The sequence below is a fragment of the Dermacentor variabilis genome, chromosome 2 (genome assembly GCF_050947875.1).
Source record: "Dermacentor variabilis isolate Ectoservices chromosome 2, ASM5094787v1, whole genome shotgun sequence".
Lineage (NCBI taxonomy): Eukaryota > Metazoa > Arthropoda > Arachnida > Ixodida > Ixodidae > Dermacentor > Dermacentor variabilis.
In genome coordinates, this window is record NC_134569.1 from 57180374 (window position 1) to 57196748 (window position 16375).

Here is a 16375-nt window from a genome sequence, read left to right on the forward strand (position 1 = left end):
ATTAATAGTGTCATTATATTATGTTATATTCTTTACTATTTATAATACTAGTGTCATGCCATTTATAAATAGTGCTGAGCTTTTATAACTGTCCAAGAAAAATCGATCCTCTGGATGCGCATAGCTGTGTCACTCTCCTGAAGCCTGATTTTATACGGTCAATCAGCACTCCTGCCTAATGATGGTGTTTTAAACCAGTGACATCACTCAGATTCCCGGCATCCGGGGCAGCTTCTTGGTGCGTCATCCCTCCTCCATTCTTCTCTTTCTCTTGCCACTATCTCCGATTTCTTAATGCACATACTGTAGAATGACTATGAAATCATTTAAAACGGCCATGTTCCTATTCTTGCCTGCAATGTGGCACTTATTTCTGCTTGTTATTCAGCATTTTTATCCTTTATGCACTAAAAACAATTCAATTTGCTGTTTTCCTTGTGAATTTATTGCTGAATCTAGTGTTCTACAACTCGAAAAGCATTGTACTCTGCTTGGCTAAGCACTAACTGTGTGTTGAACAAAAGCAGATTTCGCGTGCTGTTTGTAGCCGCTGTTACGGCTCACTAAGAAGATGACGGCATTCATTAGTGACCGCCAATAAGACATGCATGCAGCTGAACTTGTTAATATCTCTCCTCGAGGACATCTGTCCCACTCTATGTGTTTATATAGTTTTAGCAACGAGTTGACCTAATGGCCGAATTGGGAGTGTCACCAGAAATGTTGATTCTGCGAAACCCCTGAAACAACTTTTCGGCCATGCAACACAAGTGGCATGGCTGACTTTAGAAGTGCAAGCATTTTGCTCTGCCGAGGTAGCTGCGGTTATCAGCACATGCCCATTGTCTATATCCATTCTTGAACACAACGCAACTCGTGAGTCGTAACGATCTGCCAGTAGAGTACAGCGATTGAAGAAGTAGTTATTCGAAGAATTGTGCAATCTACTGAGCACCTGTTGTCCCTTTATATGCTTGAACTGTTTCGGGTTCTCTGTTGTACTCTCTGTTGTAAAAATATTAGTTCGGGTTCAGTTCCGTCTAAAATTGCTGTTCGCACATGGTTTTCAGTTGAATTTCGATAGGGGCGAAATGCGAAAACACCCGTGGTACTTAGATTTAGGTGCACGTTAAAGAACCCCAGAACTCCACTACGGCGTGCCTCATAATCAGAAAGTGGTTTTGGCACGTAAAACCCCATTCCATTTAATTTTAATGGTTTTCAGCTCAAGTTTGGGTTCATTTCAAAATCATGATTGTAAGGACATTCTGTCAATTTCTATGCGCATACTATTGATGTTATCCATCACACTTCACAGTTGGTGTTTAAATTCTAATTTTCTAAAGACTTTGTGGGTCAGTCAGCTTTAAGTAGCTGTGTGTCAGCATCATTCCATGATCAGCATCAGCATCAATTCCATCAGCATCAGCATCGATTCCCATAATAATGTGACACTGCACAGCTTTCTGTGGCATTTTTTTCACACATACAAGGGCCATGCAATGTGCCACATTAGTCGACATGCTGTCAGGTCTTATTAAACCTGTGTGCTTGTGAAATGAGGGGTCACACAGCGAGGGTGCCTGTGCCGTACCAAGTGTGGGTTTGCATAAGAAGTGGGAAACTGAGAGGCTGAATAGCTAGTCAAGCAACCATCACACAGAACATAAAGACACCAAAGCCAATGAAAGCATAGAACACACCAACTTCTCATTGTGTTTTCAATGCATCTAAACATTTAGAGGAGAAGGTGAAATTGTTCTTCGGTTTCAATAATCAATCAAGGAAATTGGAATGAAACAAGAACCCTGCACCAGCACTCAATATATCAATTGAGCCATGCAATGGCTGTCATCACCGTCTATTACTTGGGTATTTTTATACGGGCAGAATTCACCTACCTATGCTTTTATGGCTGTTTGAAGGCAAACTTGTTGCCACGAACAATGGCACAACCACCCATGTGTGCAATGTTCTTTCATTGCACATATAAAGTAGCACAGTCAGCTACTAAGATCCAATCATGACGGAAAACAAAAACAATAAACAAAAGTGAAAAAAAGCACACAAAAAATTGGTGCTGGGACTCTCTCTGCAATAGAGATGCCACTTCTCCCTCCAATGTCAGAACTAAGAGTAAATAACATGCAAAGGAGATGACCTGTACAAGTATGATGATATTAGCATTATTAATTTGTCTGGTCAAGCTCATTAAAGAACAGCCAGCATGTACCAGTACACCAAACTCTGTATACCTGATTTCACAGGAGCTGTCCTTCCTACCTCCATGGTTTGCATAGCCATGTATGATTTAACTAGTTCTGCAGCCTCCAGCCACTTTTCAGCCTGTAATAAAAACAATCCTCAGAAACATGAAAAAATAGCAGTTGAAATTGTAAACAAATCAAACACAGAGGTCCTAATGCTAAAGATATTGCCGCTGGCCACCAGTTTTTTCCAGTTACAAAAGCTTAAATGCAATATCGGTTGTACACACTTTGCTTCAGAACGTCATGTACCATATAGACTAGTGTAAGGTCTGCACTTTTATTTTTTCCGATTTTGACAAGGTGCAGCCATTCCATGGGACTGGGACATTTGTTAAAATTTTTTCCAACCACGAGTTCCGGGAACTTGCACGCTTTCACACAGAACGCCTTCCTCGATTGGTTCATTGTGGCGAGCTCCTCTTACTGCTCCAGCCACCGATGTAAGCACTTGCCATCAGCACCAAAGTTGCAGCCGGCTGCTCGCTTTTCATGCTTTTCGGCGTACGCAACAACCTTAAGGTTAGATACTGTGTCGTACATCATCAAATGCTTCCTCTTCATTGTGGACTCCCGGCAGCTGACAGATGAGTTGAAGGAGCTGGCTGAGAAAACTAACCTCGAAAAGAAAAAATGGCGCAGGTAACTTGAACGCTGACATGGAGGAACATGGAAGAGCCAGTCGTGACTGCGCCTCAAATGCCAGAGATGAATGAATAAAGCCTTTATTTTAAGGAAGGGGACGGCTCTAGGCCGCTGATGGGGATTAGGAGGGAAGGGAATGTGGGTACCCAGACTGTTGGCTGAAACACTTCATCTCAGTCTGGGATCTTCCGCTTTATGCAGGCTCAGGTGCATGTTCAGTTCCGCCGCTCTCACATGGGCTGATCGACCCCCTCTACACTACTCGAAACAGGCCACTTTGTCTGCCATATGTCGCAATGGCTTTCTGTGCTTCAGGGTTAGTTTGCATTGTAATTCCTAGTGTTCTAATGTCTCCGTGTAGTAGATGCTGAATGCTGGATCTCCCTTGTGAAAAAGCTGCACAGCTCCAAATAAGGTGTTGCAAGTCTGCTCTGCATGACTCCTGGCAATGTGTACATCGGGTGTAAGTCTTCGCAATCGTAGCTTGTCTGGGTTGGTGCCATTTCTCAAGTATGTGTGGTGTGTATACAGCGTTGGCCATAACCTTATTCAAGAAAACCTCTTCCGTGCGGGTAAGCCCGCCCTTGTCGTCAAACAAATGTACTGGTGTAGCTTCTAATAATCTTCGTTTACTGTCTGCTTTTATTTTAGTACGAATGTAATGCATCAGTGCTCTGCTAGGAGAGCCTGCAGCCAATATCTTTAGGTATGGATTTTGGTCCACGGGGTTTGGCGAGGAAATGGAGTGTGGGGAGCTGTACGCGTAATCAAGCCCACCCGCTTGCGCGGCAGCTGCGTGAGCGGCTGCGTTTCCCCCATCCGTGCCGGTGTGCCCCGGTGTCCATAGGATTTCAACATTTGTCCCATTGTCCTGTATTCTCTTTAGCTTTTTTCTCGTGTCGTTGGCCACCGCATCATCTGTCGTAGGCCCCGTTAATTCGGCCACTGCTTCGTACGAATCAGTAAGGATCCGATAATTATTTCGCACACTCTGCTCTACAATGTCTCCCATGTCAATGGGAATGGTGTTGACCGCTCCCCATATAGCTAAGAGCTCAGCGTGCAAGGTTGCACCCCCAGGAAGCTGACATGTGTGATAGCCAGAGATAAAAATGCAGCTCTTGCCATTTAGTAGCAGCATGTAAAAGCACGCAGCAAGTGAAAATTTGCTGATGCGCATTCGGTATCAGCACACCTAACGCAATTGCTTTAAGGATGAAGTTTTTTTTTTTTCAAAATTTCGGGTTGCAAGGTCAGGGGTGTGAATTATACACGGGTGCATCCCTTCTTGAGAATATACAGCATTAGAGCACCACCATCCAAGTAGACAGCTCAAATGAAAATAAAACAAGTGAAGACTATCAAGAATGTCATTCATACATGGCCACCAGTGCAACCTTTGCTGATGAAGCTTAAGAAGATAACCAAAAAGAAAAGGTTGGTGATGTTGTGGCTGCCATTTCAGTGTACTAAAATTCAGAACAAATGGAAGCACTGGTATAAATTCTAAAATAATGCACATGAAATCATTAAATATAGCTTATCTAATGTAGCTTGTACTTTAGAAAATTTGTGCCAGTAATGCATACAGTAAAGGAAGGAAGCCCAAAAATAACTACAAGTAAACACTTCTTCAATCGCTTAACGTCTAAAACAACCACTCCAGCCTGCATTACTCTTGTTACATTTCACACACGTCTCGCATGATGAGACAAGAACTGAACTGATTGCTATTTACAGTCTTTGTCAAAAGCTTTAAGCAACTGCAGATGAGACCACTGCTGGTGTCAGGCTGCGTAATGAAGTGCCTATAGAACTTTTGCTGCAACAAAGACGCATACTTGAGAAGAGCAGCAGCGCTCCGCACTCTTCTGTGCTCTGGATTGCCAAGCGTGCAACATAAGGTATGCAATAGGGCCTGACAATGAAACTTGCCATTTGTGCAGTGGCTATAAAACTTTTGACAAAGACCAGCACACCATGACATTGTAGACACTTTAAAGTGATGAACAGTGGTAAAACAAGGAATGTTGCAGCAGACAATGTTTTGACAAGGAGGACAAGGTCATTGTCGGAAAAAAGAGTTGCCGAAATGTTGACTCCCGTGACATTCCTTGTTTTACAACTGTTCATCACATCATGCCTCCATCTCCTGTGGACTTCTGTCTAGTCTGGATTACAAGCACCTTGGACAGACAGTTAGGACAACTCAGAAAGCAGCAAGACCAGCCTGAAAGGAAAAATTGTCATCCATTCAACAGTAGCATGAAGCCACAAAAGGGACTGTAAGCATTGTGCTATTGTCAGGTGGATGACAATCTTCCTTTCTTGAAAACTCATCCACTTTACAGATTCCTTAAAATCTTATTTGCCAAGAGTAGAATGGCACAGCAAGCTACACTGAATGTGACTGTAAACATCTTACAGGGGCCCTGAAACACATTTTGTCAAAGCTGCAGTTTCTTTGTCTCTAAGAAGTGAAGTCAACATCCCTTTCCACCTTTCTTTCAGCAAAGAGGATTTTTCCTTCTTTGCAGGTGTCAATGAAAGTAATACATACTGTGCTATTTTTCTTTCAGGCATTGCCAACCTGCCTTGCCTTGCTCACTGCAGTCCATGATCTTCAGATTTGTAGCCCACAACACTTCAGCCCTTACCCTAGTAGAGTTAAACCTCGATATAACGAACTTCAATATAACTAAATTCTTAACGAAGCATTTAACTTTTCATAACCGCTTGTCCATAGAACACCATGTATTTATAACTTCAATATAATGAAATTTCACTGCACTGCCGCTGCAAAGTAATGAAGAGACAATAAATGGAAACTGCCGCGGACGCAGATAATCAAACGATTGAATTACAAGTGGCTGCTTGCAAACATATCTCTCAAATTGCGCTCCGCGTGGCAAGATCGACCGCCTAAGTGGAGCCGCATCATGCTCCCTATAAAGTCCATGTGCGATAAGGTGCTATCGCGCCTGGCGCACTGGCCCAGCACCCTCTAGAGAACTTTAAGCCTTCTAGGTGTTCCTTCCCCTCCTGAACTACGTCACGCAGAAGAGGCCTACATAGAAGTTCTGTGCAGTGTGCTACGAAGCCACTAGCGGCACACATGTGCTGTAAATGAAGCGCGGAAGATGTACAATGGTTTATTCCGGCTATTTGGAGAAAACCGAGGAGACGGCGGCGGCGACAACAATTCGGTTAGTTTCAGGAGCCCTGCCGCTCCTTGAATAGCTTTGGGGTTAAACAAGTCCTGGCATGCTCAGCCATGCTGTTGCATGCTTCCAAATGCACATTTTTTTTAGACATGACCAGTGCACGTAGTCTCAACACTTGTGCTGTGCTTACAATTGTGTGTACCGTGAGTCTTCATTGCCCCGAAATGTGGAGTGCCATGCCAAGATATGCCTAATAAGTGCTGCGTGCCCAATTGCCAGCGCAATTACTGATTGGGGCGGAAAAATAATGTCTTCAGGTTTCCGCAATATGAAGAAGCCCAGAGTGCCTGGATTAGGGCGATACAACATGCAGACTTCACTGTATCACCGCACTCCAGGGCAAGATGTTCAGAACTTCTTTAAATAGTTACTTTTGAAAAATACGGGAAGGTTAAATGCTCAATTACAGAAAGTGCCTTTAAATCAGGAATGGTAGAATAAAATTTAGAACAACTTTTAACTTCCTTCTAGGTTTGTGAACTTTACTTCATTGAGGCCGACAGCGTGCAGGAAGTCTCTCACCTCGACGACCTTACAGGGCACGCCGCCACTGCACCACTCTCACACTTGCGTCTTCGCCCAGGCGCAGTGCCATCAAAGTTTGCTCAATGTCCACCTTATCTTATGAAGCCAAGCACCTCGAGGGAGGACCCTGATTCCAAGCGCATGCGTCTTGAGGTTGCTTCTTTGAAAAAAGCATGTGAAGCGTCTGCTGAAGCATAAGATTCTAAACCTAGAAGACCTGAAGCAATTTATAAGAACCAAAAGTCTACGTTTTGGCATGCTATTGAATGGAAGGAATGACTAATATTACTGCACATCACTGAAGATGATGCTCCATGCATCAAATATTCAATTGCAGTAAAAGCCAACCTCGGCATGACAATTTACTTTGCAAAGATGCAGATAACGAAAGTGGGCACCGATTCCTCCGTTCCAACTGTAGCAAACAGCAAGAAAGTGGTGATGGAGCTACTCAAGAGCATTGAGAATAGCAGTGCCTACTTCACTCAAAGTCCTGAATCCTCTAATGAAGACATATGCAAGCAGATTCTTCTGCTGCTTGAAAAGTTATGTTTCTCGCCCACAGATGGCAGTTCCAATGTCATACAGTTTCTTAGCGAGCAGTTACTCTCAATGAAGAAAATTTGGAGGCATTACTCAGCTGACTTCATGATATTTTGCTGTCTACTATTCACAGTATCACCTCATGCATACAAATATATACGCGGATCCGGACGCATGGCTCTCCCACACCCAGTGACCATTCGTTCAATAAGCTCCTTGTACGGCATGAATCCTCAAATCGAACATCAGAGTGAATCATTCAGAAGAATCACCGATTTGAATGACTGTGAATGTTTTGTGACTCTGATGGTGGATGAAATTCACATCAAGCCCTATTTTGACTACAAGAGAGGCAATATTACCGGTGCCTCTCTGAACAGCTCAGCTGCAGCAACCAGCGCACTTGTCTTTATGATGCAGAGCATCTTGTGCCAATTTAAGGAAGTCGCTCACATCGTCCCTGTCCAAAAAGCCGATGCAGAAGATCTGTACAGCTTGCTGAGGAAAATAATATGCGGACTGGAAGAGATTGGGTACAGGGTGGTTTGTGTCGTAAGTGACAACAATACTATCAACCCGAAGGCCATGTCTCACTTTTCATCACCTCCTCCTAAACAAATTGTTTACGTTCACCCATCGAACCCCAAAAGACCACTCTTTTTTTGTAATAGAGCCGGTACATATACTCAAGTGTATACACAATAACTGGCTTAACCAGAATTACGACCGACAGTGCTTTCCCGTGTTGAAACCAGACTTCACTGGAAAACAGCAAATGCTCTCTGCATCATTTGCTAGAATCAAAAATCGGTACAACTTGGAGTCCGAGAGGCTGTTAAGCTATGGCTACAGCCTGTCAAGAAATGCTCTCTGTCCATCAAACATTGAAAGACAGAACGTGAAGTTGGCATTGCAGATTTTCAATGACTACCTTCCTAAGGCCCTTCGAGCCCTTGGGATGAAGCACAACCTTCTGTTTTTGAGGGTACTGCCACTTTCATTGAGATAGTAGTAAAGTGGTGGAAGATTGTGAACGTGAAAACCCCTTCAAAAGGAAAAAGGCTACTGGACAAGTTCCAAGAACCAGTGCTTCCTTCCGAAAATGATATCAAGATTGATTTCCTGCGCCATCTTTTGGACATCTTTTGGCCTGGCTGGAAGAGTGAAAAAGCAAAAATTTGGACCGCGGCACGTTAACGAAAGAGACCCGTGCCGCTATCAACCACACAACATATGCTTTAGTGGAGTTCACAAAGTACTGCTTCGAAGAGCTCAAGTTCTCGTACGTCCTTTTAGAAAAGATCCAGACCGACAGTCTGGAAGAGCGCTTCGGGAAGTACAGGATGCAAGCTGGATCCCAGTATCATGTGTTGATAAGACAAGTGTATGAATGTGAGAACAAGCTAAGGCTGCAAAACACTTTACCAGCCATTATTAAGGATGAACAATGGGATGAATTTCAGACATAAACAGACCACCCAAGCCCTAGCCTAAATGTGGTAGTAATGAAGGATGCACTGTCTGAAATAAAAGACATCGTCCCAGTACTGGTCTATATGGCGGGCTATGCCGTGTACGCTACATTGAAAAAGCTCACGTGTTTGAAATGCAGGGTCGCACTGACAGAGAAAAGGTTGACATCGGTCTCAGACACGGATGGACGGTACAACCTCGTGAAACAACTTGACAGGGGAGGTCTTGTCTATCTAGCTATATTTGCCGTCAACGCTGTCGCACACAACTATGTAGTTGTTAAGCAACTATCAGCGAAAGAGGAATTTATTAATCTGCCGAACCAACGTCGCTTAGTCACTGACCTCACGCTTGAACCGCTTGTCAGTGATGATTCCTCAGAGTTAGATGCCTGCGAGGATGAACATAGATGTGAATTTGTGTTAAGACACCTTTTGTGGTGTAACACGAATATTTTATTGAAGAACAACTGCTGTAAGATGAATGACAACATTGGATGCTAATGCTAAGGCACGGAAGAGAAAAGCTGAAACTCTGCGCAATCAGGCAGCTGTTTCCTTGAAAGCTGCACGAATGTTTTATATCCCATTTCTAAACTTATTTGAGTTGTTGTAAATGAGTGGACTGTGGTAATTATTGAGGCGAAAGCGATATTAGCCGTTTAAGCATAATCAAGATTGGAATAAGTAATGTGTCCCCAATAAAATTGTTCATACGCAATTATGAAGCTAATCGAGTGCGTTACATTCATCATTGCCGCACCACAAAAACCGTAAGTACAAAAATACGGAAGGAAACGTTTTTATAGATTCAATTTATTTGAAGTAATAGGTATAATAAATAATAATAATAATAATAACCCACAAAAAACGTACATAACAATGACGACAAAGGTGGGATGCTATAAAAAGCTGCTGGCATCAATACTTGCACAAGCTTTACAAAGCTGCTTTGTATCTGTGCCTCTAAATAAATGCTTTGTAAGGTGTCTGCTGCTCATTTCGCAGTTTCGACTGAAGAAAAAGTGTGGAGTGGTCAATGGAAGCATACTGCTGCTAGGTGAACCAAGCCGCGATCCCTTCATTCAAACTCTATCCCTAAGCGCGCCGCCGGCCTCTTCTCCATGATGTCACTCGCTGAGCACTCAGGCCTTCTTGTCTAGGGGGTGTTGACTGGCCTCGCGCACTGTGTGCTTTAGGTGCGAGCGAAAGTGTGCAAGGGTGAGACAACAAAAATGGTGGCTTCATGAATGTCGCCTTCTGGCACGAGGAAAAGGAAAGAGAGGGAGGGGAGCGAGCTCGCGGTAACGTGATCAAGCGCACGAGCAGGCACGTGGGGCAGATCCTGGTATGTGGTAAGTTGGCGTGCGTCTCAGCTTTGGCTGCGCATGGCTGTAAGCGCAGCTGAGCGCATATGCAGCTGCGCGCCCTGCTTTAAAAGTGATCTGCCGCCTGTGCAAAAAGTGGGCGTGCTGAGCCAGCGTGGCACTATGTAAGCTGTCTTACCGCGCGTTTAGTATTGCGCAATCTCGAGTTTTGGTGACCCGCTGGAGCGAGAGGCCGACGAAGCATTTGCTCCCCACTGCTGCCACTTTTCCTGACAGCGCCATGCCAGTGCGGGCGACGCTATCAGCCATGAGGGCAGAATGCACGTGATAGCGCAACTGGCATTGCATAATTCGTACCGCTGAGAAGATATCGTTGACGTGCGTGGCATGAAACTGTATCATTCGTTGCCAACTCCCAAATTTATCAAAATAAATTGTTTTCTCATCCAAATTTACTTTTTTCGATTGCCCAATAATTCGGAAAACTCTGCGGCCCCTTTCCGTGTAAGAAAAATAGATCGGTGACTGTACTCATTTGCATAAAACGTCGAATTTTAATAGAACAAAATTTCGATTTAACGAAGCAATTTGCCGGTTTTACCGACTTCGTTATATCGAGGTTTAATTGTAGTTGAAAGTACAAGTAAGACAACCTGTTATTGTTCTAGAGTCTATACACTTCAGATGCTATGTGCCCAATTACAGTGCATTGAAAGTAAACGCAGCACTATGAAAACAATGATACTTAAAATGACGTTGCATACATCATGAAACATTTCTGATGGGACCTGCACTGCAAGCTTTAATAACATGCGTAAAATGCTTTACTAAAACGAATTGGAAGGCTGATGTCTGAGTGCTTGCTCTCAGGGTCACTCTGTCGTCAAATAGCAGGTTCAGTTTTCTTCACAATGTTTTACATCAGCCATATTTTTCAAATCCCTAGATAGAAGCTTTTCAAGTATGCTAGACATCAAATAGTCAATGTTCTCACATGTGACATTTCTGTAAAACAGGGGTTTTCAAACTTTCTGGCCTTGGGGAACTCTATCTGCCTTTCCTGAGTGCCAAAATTGAACCAGCGTTTATCGCAGATGTGCCCTGCATGTCGTTGCAATACACCAGCAGCCACTGTCATATGTCGACAATGAGTTGACACACGGCTAGATTTGAAAGTTGCTTTCAGCTTGCAGGACATATAAGTTTATTCTTGTTCACACCACCCTGCAAGCACAAATGAAACAGGTCCAGCACGGTCACTGTGGGCCTGTGAATCGCACAGCAATAACTCTTGAACGCCGCTTTCACAATGGCCTTTCACACGAAGACTACAAAAGTGTGGACGTGGTGATTCTAAATGTTCAATTCAAACTCCAATGTAAATCTGCATCGAAGGGGGGCAGGGGACGGTCTGATTCATTTTGGCCAATTGCAAAACCTAGAAATGCTGTTCGTGGAGTTTAAGAGGTCTGTGGAAACTACTTTGGAACCCCCTGGTGTAGAGAGTTCTGGCACGGAGTCGAAGTTCTGTACACTTGACAAAACTAATTAAAGAAATAAAAATTCTCAAGCCATTCTGTAGCTGTACACTATTCACAATTCTGAAGATACAACAAATGTGGTGAACTTCCAGTAGAGAGAATTAACTGGCACCTGAAAGTGATATAACAACAGCAGTGAGTGGCTTGGGCTAATTTTGTTATACTACTTCATTCACTTGTTGCATTGTAATGCAACGGAATTTAATCTGCCCTGTCAGTTACGTACTGAGAAAGTAGAGTGAACACGTGGGTGTAAAGTCACACTAAACAAGTATTGTTTGATAGCCTATGCACGAGCAAGATGTCCTGTTAAGGTTCTATTGCAAAAGCACATTTCCAGATAACACACTGAGACAATTAAATGCATCCGTGCTACAGAAACTTACCTCTGCTCTCAGTACCTCCTTTTCATCTGGCCTGCATTCTAAAAAGAAAAGTATACCAAGTGAGTTAGTGTATGCTGTCTGAGATCTGTACAGACAGTAAAACAAGAATGGTGCTCAGCTTATCATATACAAAAGGGACTTACCGCTCATAAAAGGAATGACTACATCTAAAGCATCCTGATAAGTCTTCAGTGCATCCTTAAGTCTGTTTGCAACAGCCTGAAATAGTTAAAAATTATGAATTCGGCGATTTAATGGCATTTATACCATAAGTAAGAGATAGATCTAAAATTGAACTTTGTAACACCCAATTCTGAGTAAACACCAACTTGGTATTTACAGGGCCACTGACAGCAAAGCTTTTGTTTCGGACTTTTATGCTTTAGTTAGTTGATCTGTTTCTGATAATCACACAATTAAACTGTAAAGTAAATGCCCCAATGTGATGAATAATTAATGATGGTGTGATGAAGAAGAGTTAATTATGAGCAATTCTAGTGTCACTTCAATATAACAAGCCCAGAACCATGAAAAGTGCATTCCACATTATGGTGGCCATAATTGCCAAGACATATGATTACGTGAGCACAAAAATCCGTGATTTTGAGTGCACTCTTTGGATTGCCACTTGCAGAATTCACCAGGTAGAGGCAAGCATGTTAAACAATGTCATTAGCATAATACCGTATTTACTCGCATAATGATGGCACTTTTTTGTCAAAGAAATTGATGCAAATTCAGGGTGCGATCATCACGCGGGTTAAATTTCCCGCGAAAAGAAAACATTTTTTTTTCATCCCGCATTTGCTGCAGGATGACAGCAGGTCAACAAATAGGCGGCTGCCGTTGTAGCAGTGCGGGACACCAAAACAAAAATGACAGCCGACGGAGGAAGCCGAACGCGATTTTTTTTTCTTCTCGCTAGTGCATTACAAGCATTGAAACAGTTTCTTACGTATAAGTAATGAATAATATTGTTACTATCGACAAGTTTGCAGCAATAACGTAGCCATGACCACTTTGAGGGGACAGAAACAGAGATGGGCGTGCTTAGCTGCCAGTGACAGAAACCCATGGTGGGCATGCTGCGGAAACTGCAGCATTTGTCTTCACTACTATCTTAATACGGCACGTTTGGCGAATATCTTAGCTGTGTTACAAGCATCGGCGTATGAATATGGTACATTTCTAACGTATCAGTGTAAATGTGGCTATAATTGTTGCCACTCACGATTTGTTCTGTGCCCACAAGCGCAGATGAGAAAAATCGAAAAGTGCCTTTTTTGTTGTTATTGACCACAACCATTATAAAGCCTACAAATAATAAAGCCAAGGCAAGTTTGGTTGGAGCTTTTTTTTCATGGAAGTGCTGAAAGTGATGAAAGGAATGAAATGGGACATCTGCTTAAGAATGTTTGGTGCGCGCAGACCGCTTGATATGTCTTGAAGAGTCGTTCGGGTAGAATTCGACTGATGGTAAGCGCGATCATCATTAGCTAGACTTTGCACACAACATATCGCTGTGGCAAGTTCGGGGTGCGAGCATTACACAGGAAAGGGAAAAAATCTAATTTTGATGACAAAATTCAGTAGTGTGATCATTACGCAAATGCGATCATTATGCAAGTAAATACGGTAATTGTGATTGTCGCCATTGTTAAGTGAGGCCAATGATTTTGTGCCAGTCGGCATCACTTCTATAGTGGAGGTAGCAAACCATTTCAGTTTGGTCCCTGCAGAGCTAGAGGTAGGATATTGACAGCACCGCTAACAGTGATGAAGATGACAATGCGTGCAAGGCTGCCATGGAATTAAGAGAGCGAATTTAGCTGCTTTTCTCAGGTGCCCATTCACTCCCACCATAGTTGCAAGCGAAGTTGAACCATTATTGTATGTGTCCCGCATGGGGAAACAAATTAAATAATATGGCTGCTGCGGTGACACTATGGGACACTGGACACTGCTGCACCCTGCACTGATGCCCCATCATGACTGTGTGTTCAGACTACAGTCGACTCCCGATAATTCGAAGCCGCTTAATTGGAATTTTCGGTTAATTAGAAGTGAAGTGCTGGTCCCGTCAGTTTTGCATGTAATCCTATAGAAGAAATTGCTCTATAATTTGAAGTCCTCATCCAGTAATATTGTTTAATTGGAAGTTAATTTTCAGCCGGGATCCTCGAGGTGACCGTCATTCTTTGGTAGAATGTGCAATTTTTCAAGTGTTGCAACAGTTCCGTGCTCCGCGTTGGTGTCATCGCCACCGCAGCCGCCCGCAACGCCATCCTTCTTGGAGCGGCGCGATTATTCATTGCTACAGCTGCCGTGGCCTCCGCGATCAACTCCAACGGGAGGCGAAGCAGCTCCCGCCGGAGGCCACGCGCGGCTGCCGCGCGTGGCCGGAGCTGATCGCGGAGGTGACGCGGGTGCCATAGGTGCACGCAGCGCTGCATACTCGCAGTGGCGAGATTGTGCGAGATTAGTCTTGCAGCGTGCGCAGCTCGAGGTGTGTGTTGGTCGAGCGCCTTTGTGCGGGAAGCTCGTAGGCTAGGTAGTTCCACGAGTGATTCGGAATTGACTGTACATTCAAGGACGACGACTGTGCTGGGGGCAAACGCAGCAAGGAGAGAGTGTCGGTGCTGATCGCGGCAAACATGACTGGCACGGAATGATGTCGGTTACTTGTGATCGGGAAAGCCGCGAAGCCGAGATGTTTTAAAGGCGTGAAGACGCTGCCTGTGGACTATGAGGCAAACAAAAAAGCGTGGATGACGGCCGAAATCTTCAAGAGCTGGATAAGCAAATTGGACCGCAAGTTTGCTGCTTCGAACCACAAGGTGTTGTTCCTTGTCGATCACTGCAGTGCTCACGTGAATGTGCCAGCCTTGAGTGCAATACGCCTTGCATTTTTGCCTGTAAACACAACGGCTGTTTTGCAGCCAATGGACCAAGGCATCATCAAGAATGTTAAAGTCCTGTACAGGCGGCACCTCCTCGAGCGCATGATTTTGTGTATGGATAGCTCCACAAAGTACGAGGTGAGCCTGCTTAGTGCCATCCACATGTTGGCGCGAGCATGGGATCGTGTGAAGCAAGAAACAATCGCAAACTGCTTCAGGGCTTGCGGTTTTGTGGCAGCTTCTTCGGAGGATGCCTCTGAAATTTCAGCGGAGGAAGCGTCAACAAGCGAGCTTGACGGCACTAATTTTGGTGATGCTCTCGGGGACGTCAATTTTGAATATTACGTCGCCGTAGACAAGGCGGTCGAAACGTGCAGTGCGCTGACGGATAGCGAAATTGTAGAGATTATTCGGCCCCAGGAAGCGACCCAGGAAAGCGACGATGACGTTGAAGGCGAGCCGCAACCTAAGGCTGCCGATGTAGCTGCGGGCCTTGCTCTTGCGGAGCGCTTCTTTGCCGCTGAAGGTAACGCGGAAGAAGCGTTCCGCCACATTTACAGCCCGCAGAACTTGCTTTCAGCAGCGCGATTCGGCAAGAAGATTTGGCAAAGCAAGATGACCGACTATTTTTCTTAGAGAAAATACTCGATTTCGCCACAAATAAAGTGCTGTTTTTTGTGTTTTGTGCTTAATTGGAAGTTCGTTTAATTCGAAGTTTTTTGCGGTCCCCGTGAACTTCGTATTAACGGGAGTCAACTGTACTGCTAAGCACAGCAAGATTTCATATGTCATCCTTCACACAATGTGTGCTCATCCAACGATTCAGTACACATGGGACGGCCGTTTGAGCAAGTGAGTGAGCAGAATATAGGCTACGGCCAAATCCAGCATCCCTGTGTGTACGTTTCTATGTACAGAAGACTTAAGATCATCGTCACGAAGTATAATACGAACATCTTTGCACAACAGCCCTTCGTTTTTGCACACAAACATACGAACATTGTCAATAAAAGCATGTCACTGCGAGCGACAAACAGTTCACAGCGATGTGCAATCTCCTGACATGAGGCTACGCAGACAGCCACCAGTAAAGCCAGCTGGCCTACTCGCTGGCCGCCATAGCTGACGCTGCTTGCGATCCAGCAGCAGCTCATCAAGTAGAATGCCAATATTGCCAACATGTTTAATTAACATTTGTACAATTATACCACGCTTTAATAAATCCGACTTGTTTTCTCAAGGCTGTGAGTGCAAAGAGCAAACATGTAGGCTAAGCGAGTCACCTTGCTTAGAAGATCGGTGTGTGCTGTCCATCTGCGAGATGAAATGCCCTAGCATTGAGGCTCGCAATTATGACAGTGTTTTAGTATTGGGTGCTGCTTTGCAGAACAAGTGCACTTGCAACATAACTTTATTCTATTAGTTACTATTTCATGTAAGAAACAGGCTGTAACTGATCTTTATGCCTCTGTGAGTGGCAATAAACAGGAATGCCTCAGCTGTGGTGATGGACTGGCGAAGAACACGTCTGCTGCCTGTTTGAA

At 44.1% G+C, this 16375-nt stretch overlaps 1 protein-coding gene and 1 pseudogene across 3 annotated transcripts in view; one reads left to right on the forward strand and one right to left on the reverse strand.

Moving 5' to 3' along the window:
* The window catches only part of LOC142571922 (serine/threonine-protein kinase ULK3-like), a 62408-nt gene that overhangs the window by 3657 nt on the left and 42376 nt on the right, over positions 1–16375 (reverse strand). For 2 of the 3 annotated variants that reach the window (XM_075680639.1, XM_075680642.1), the window contains 3 exons: positions 12075–12150; positions 11932–11969; positions 2256–2346 (listed from right to left, as the gene is read on the reverse strand). In XM_075680639.1, coding sequence (XP_075536754.1) covers positions 2256–2346; positions 11932–11969; positions 12075–12150 — 205 coding nt within the window. Of the gene's footprint in view, positions 1–2255; positions 2347–10919; positions 11658–11931; positions 11970–12074; positions 12151–16375 lie in introns of those variants that run through there. The other variant, XM_075680640.1, reaches the window with a different exon arrangement.
* LOC142573328 (uncharacterized) lies at positions 6053–9292 on the forward strand (annotated as a pseudogene).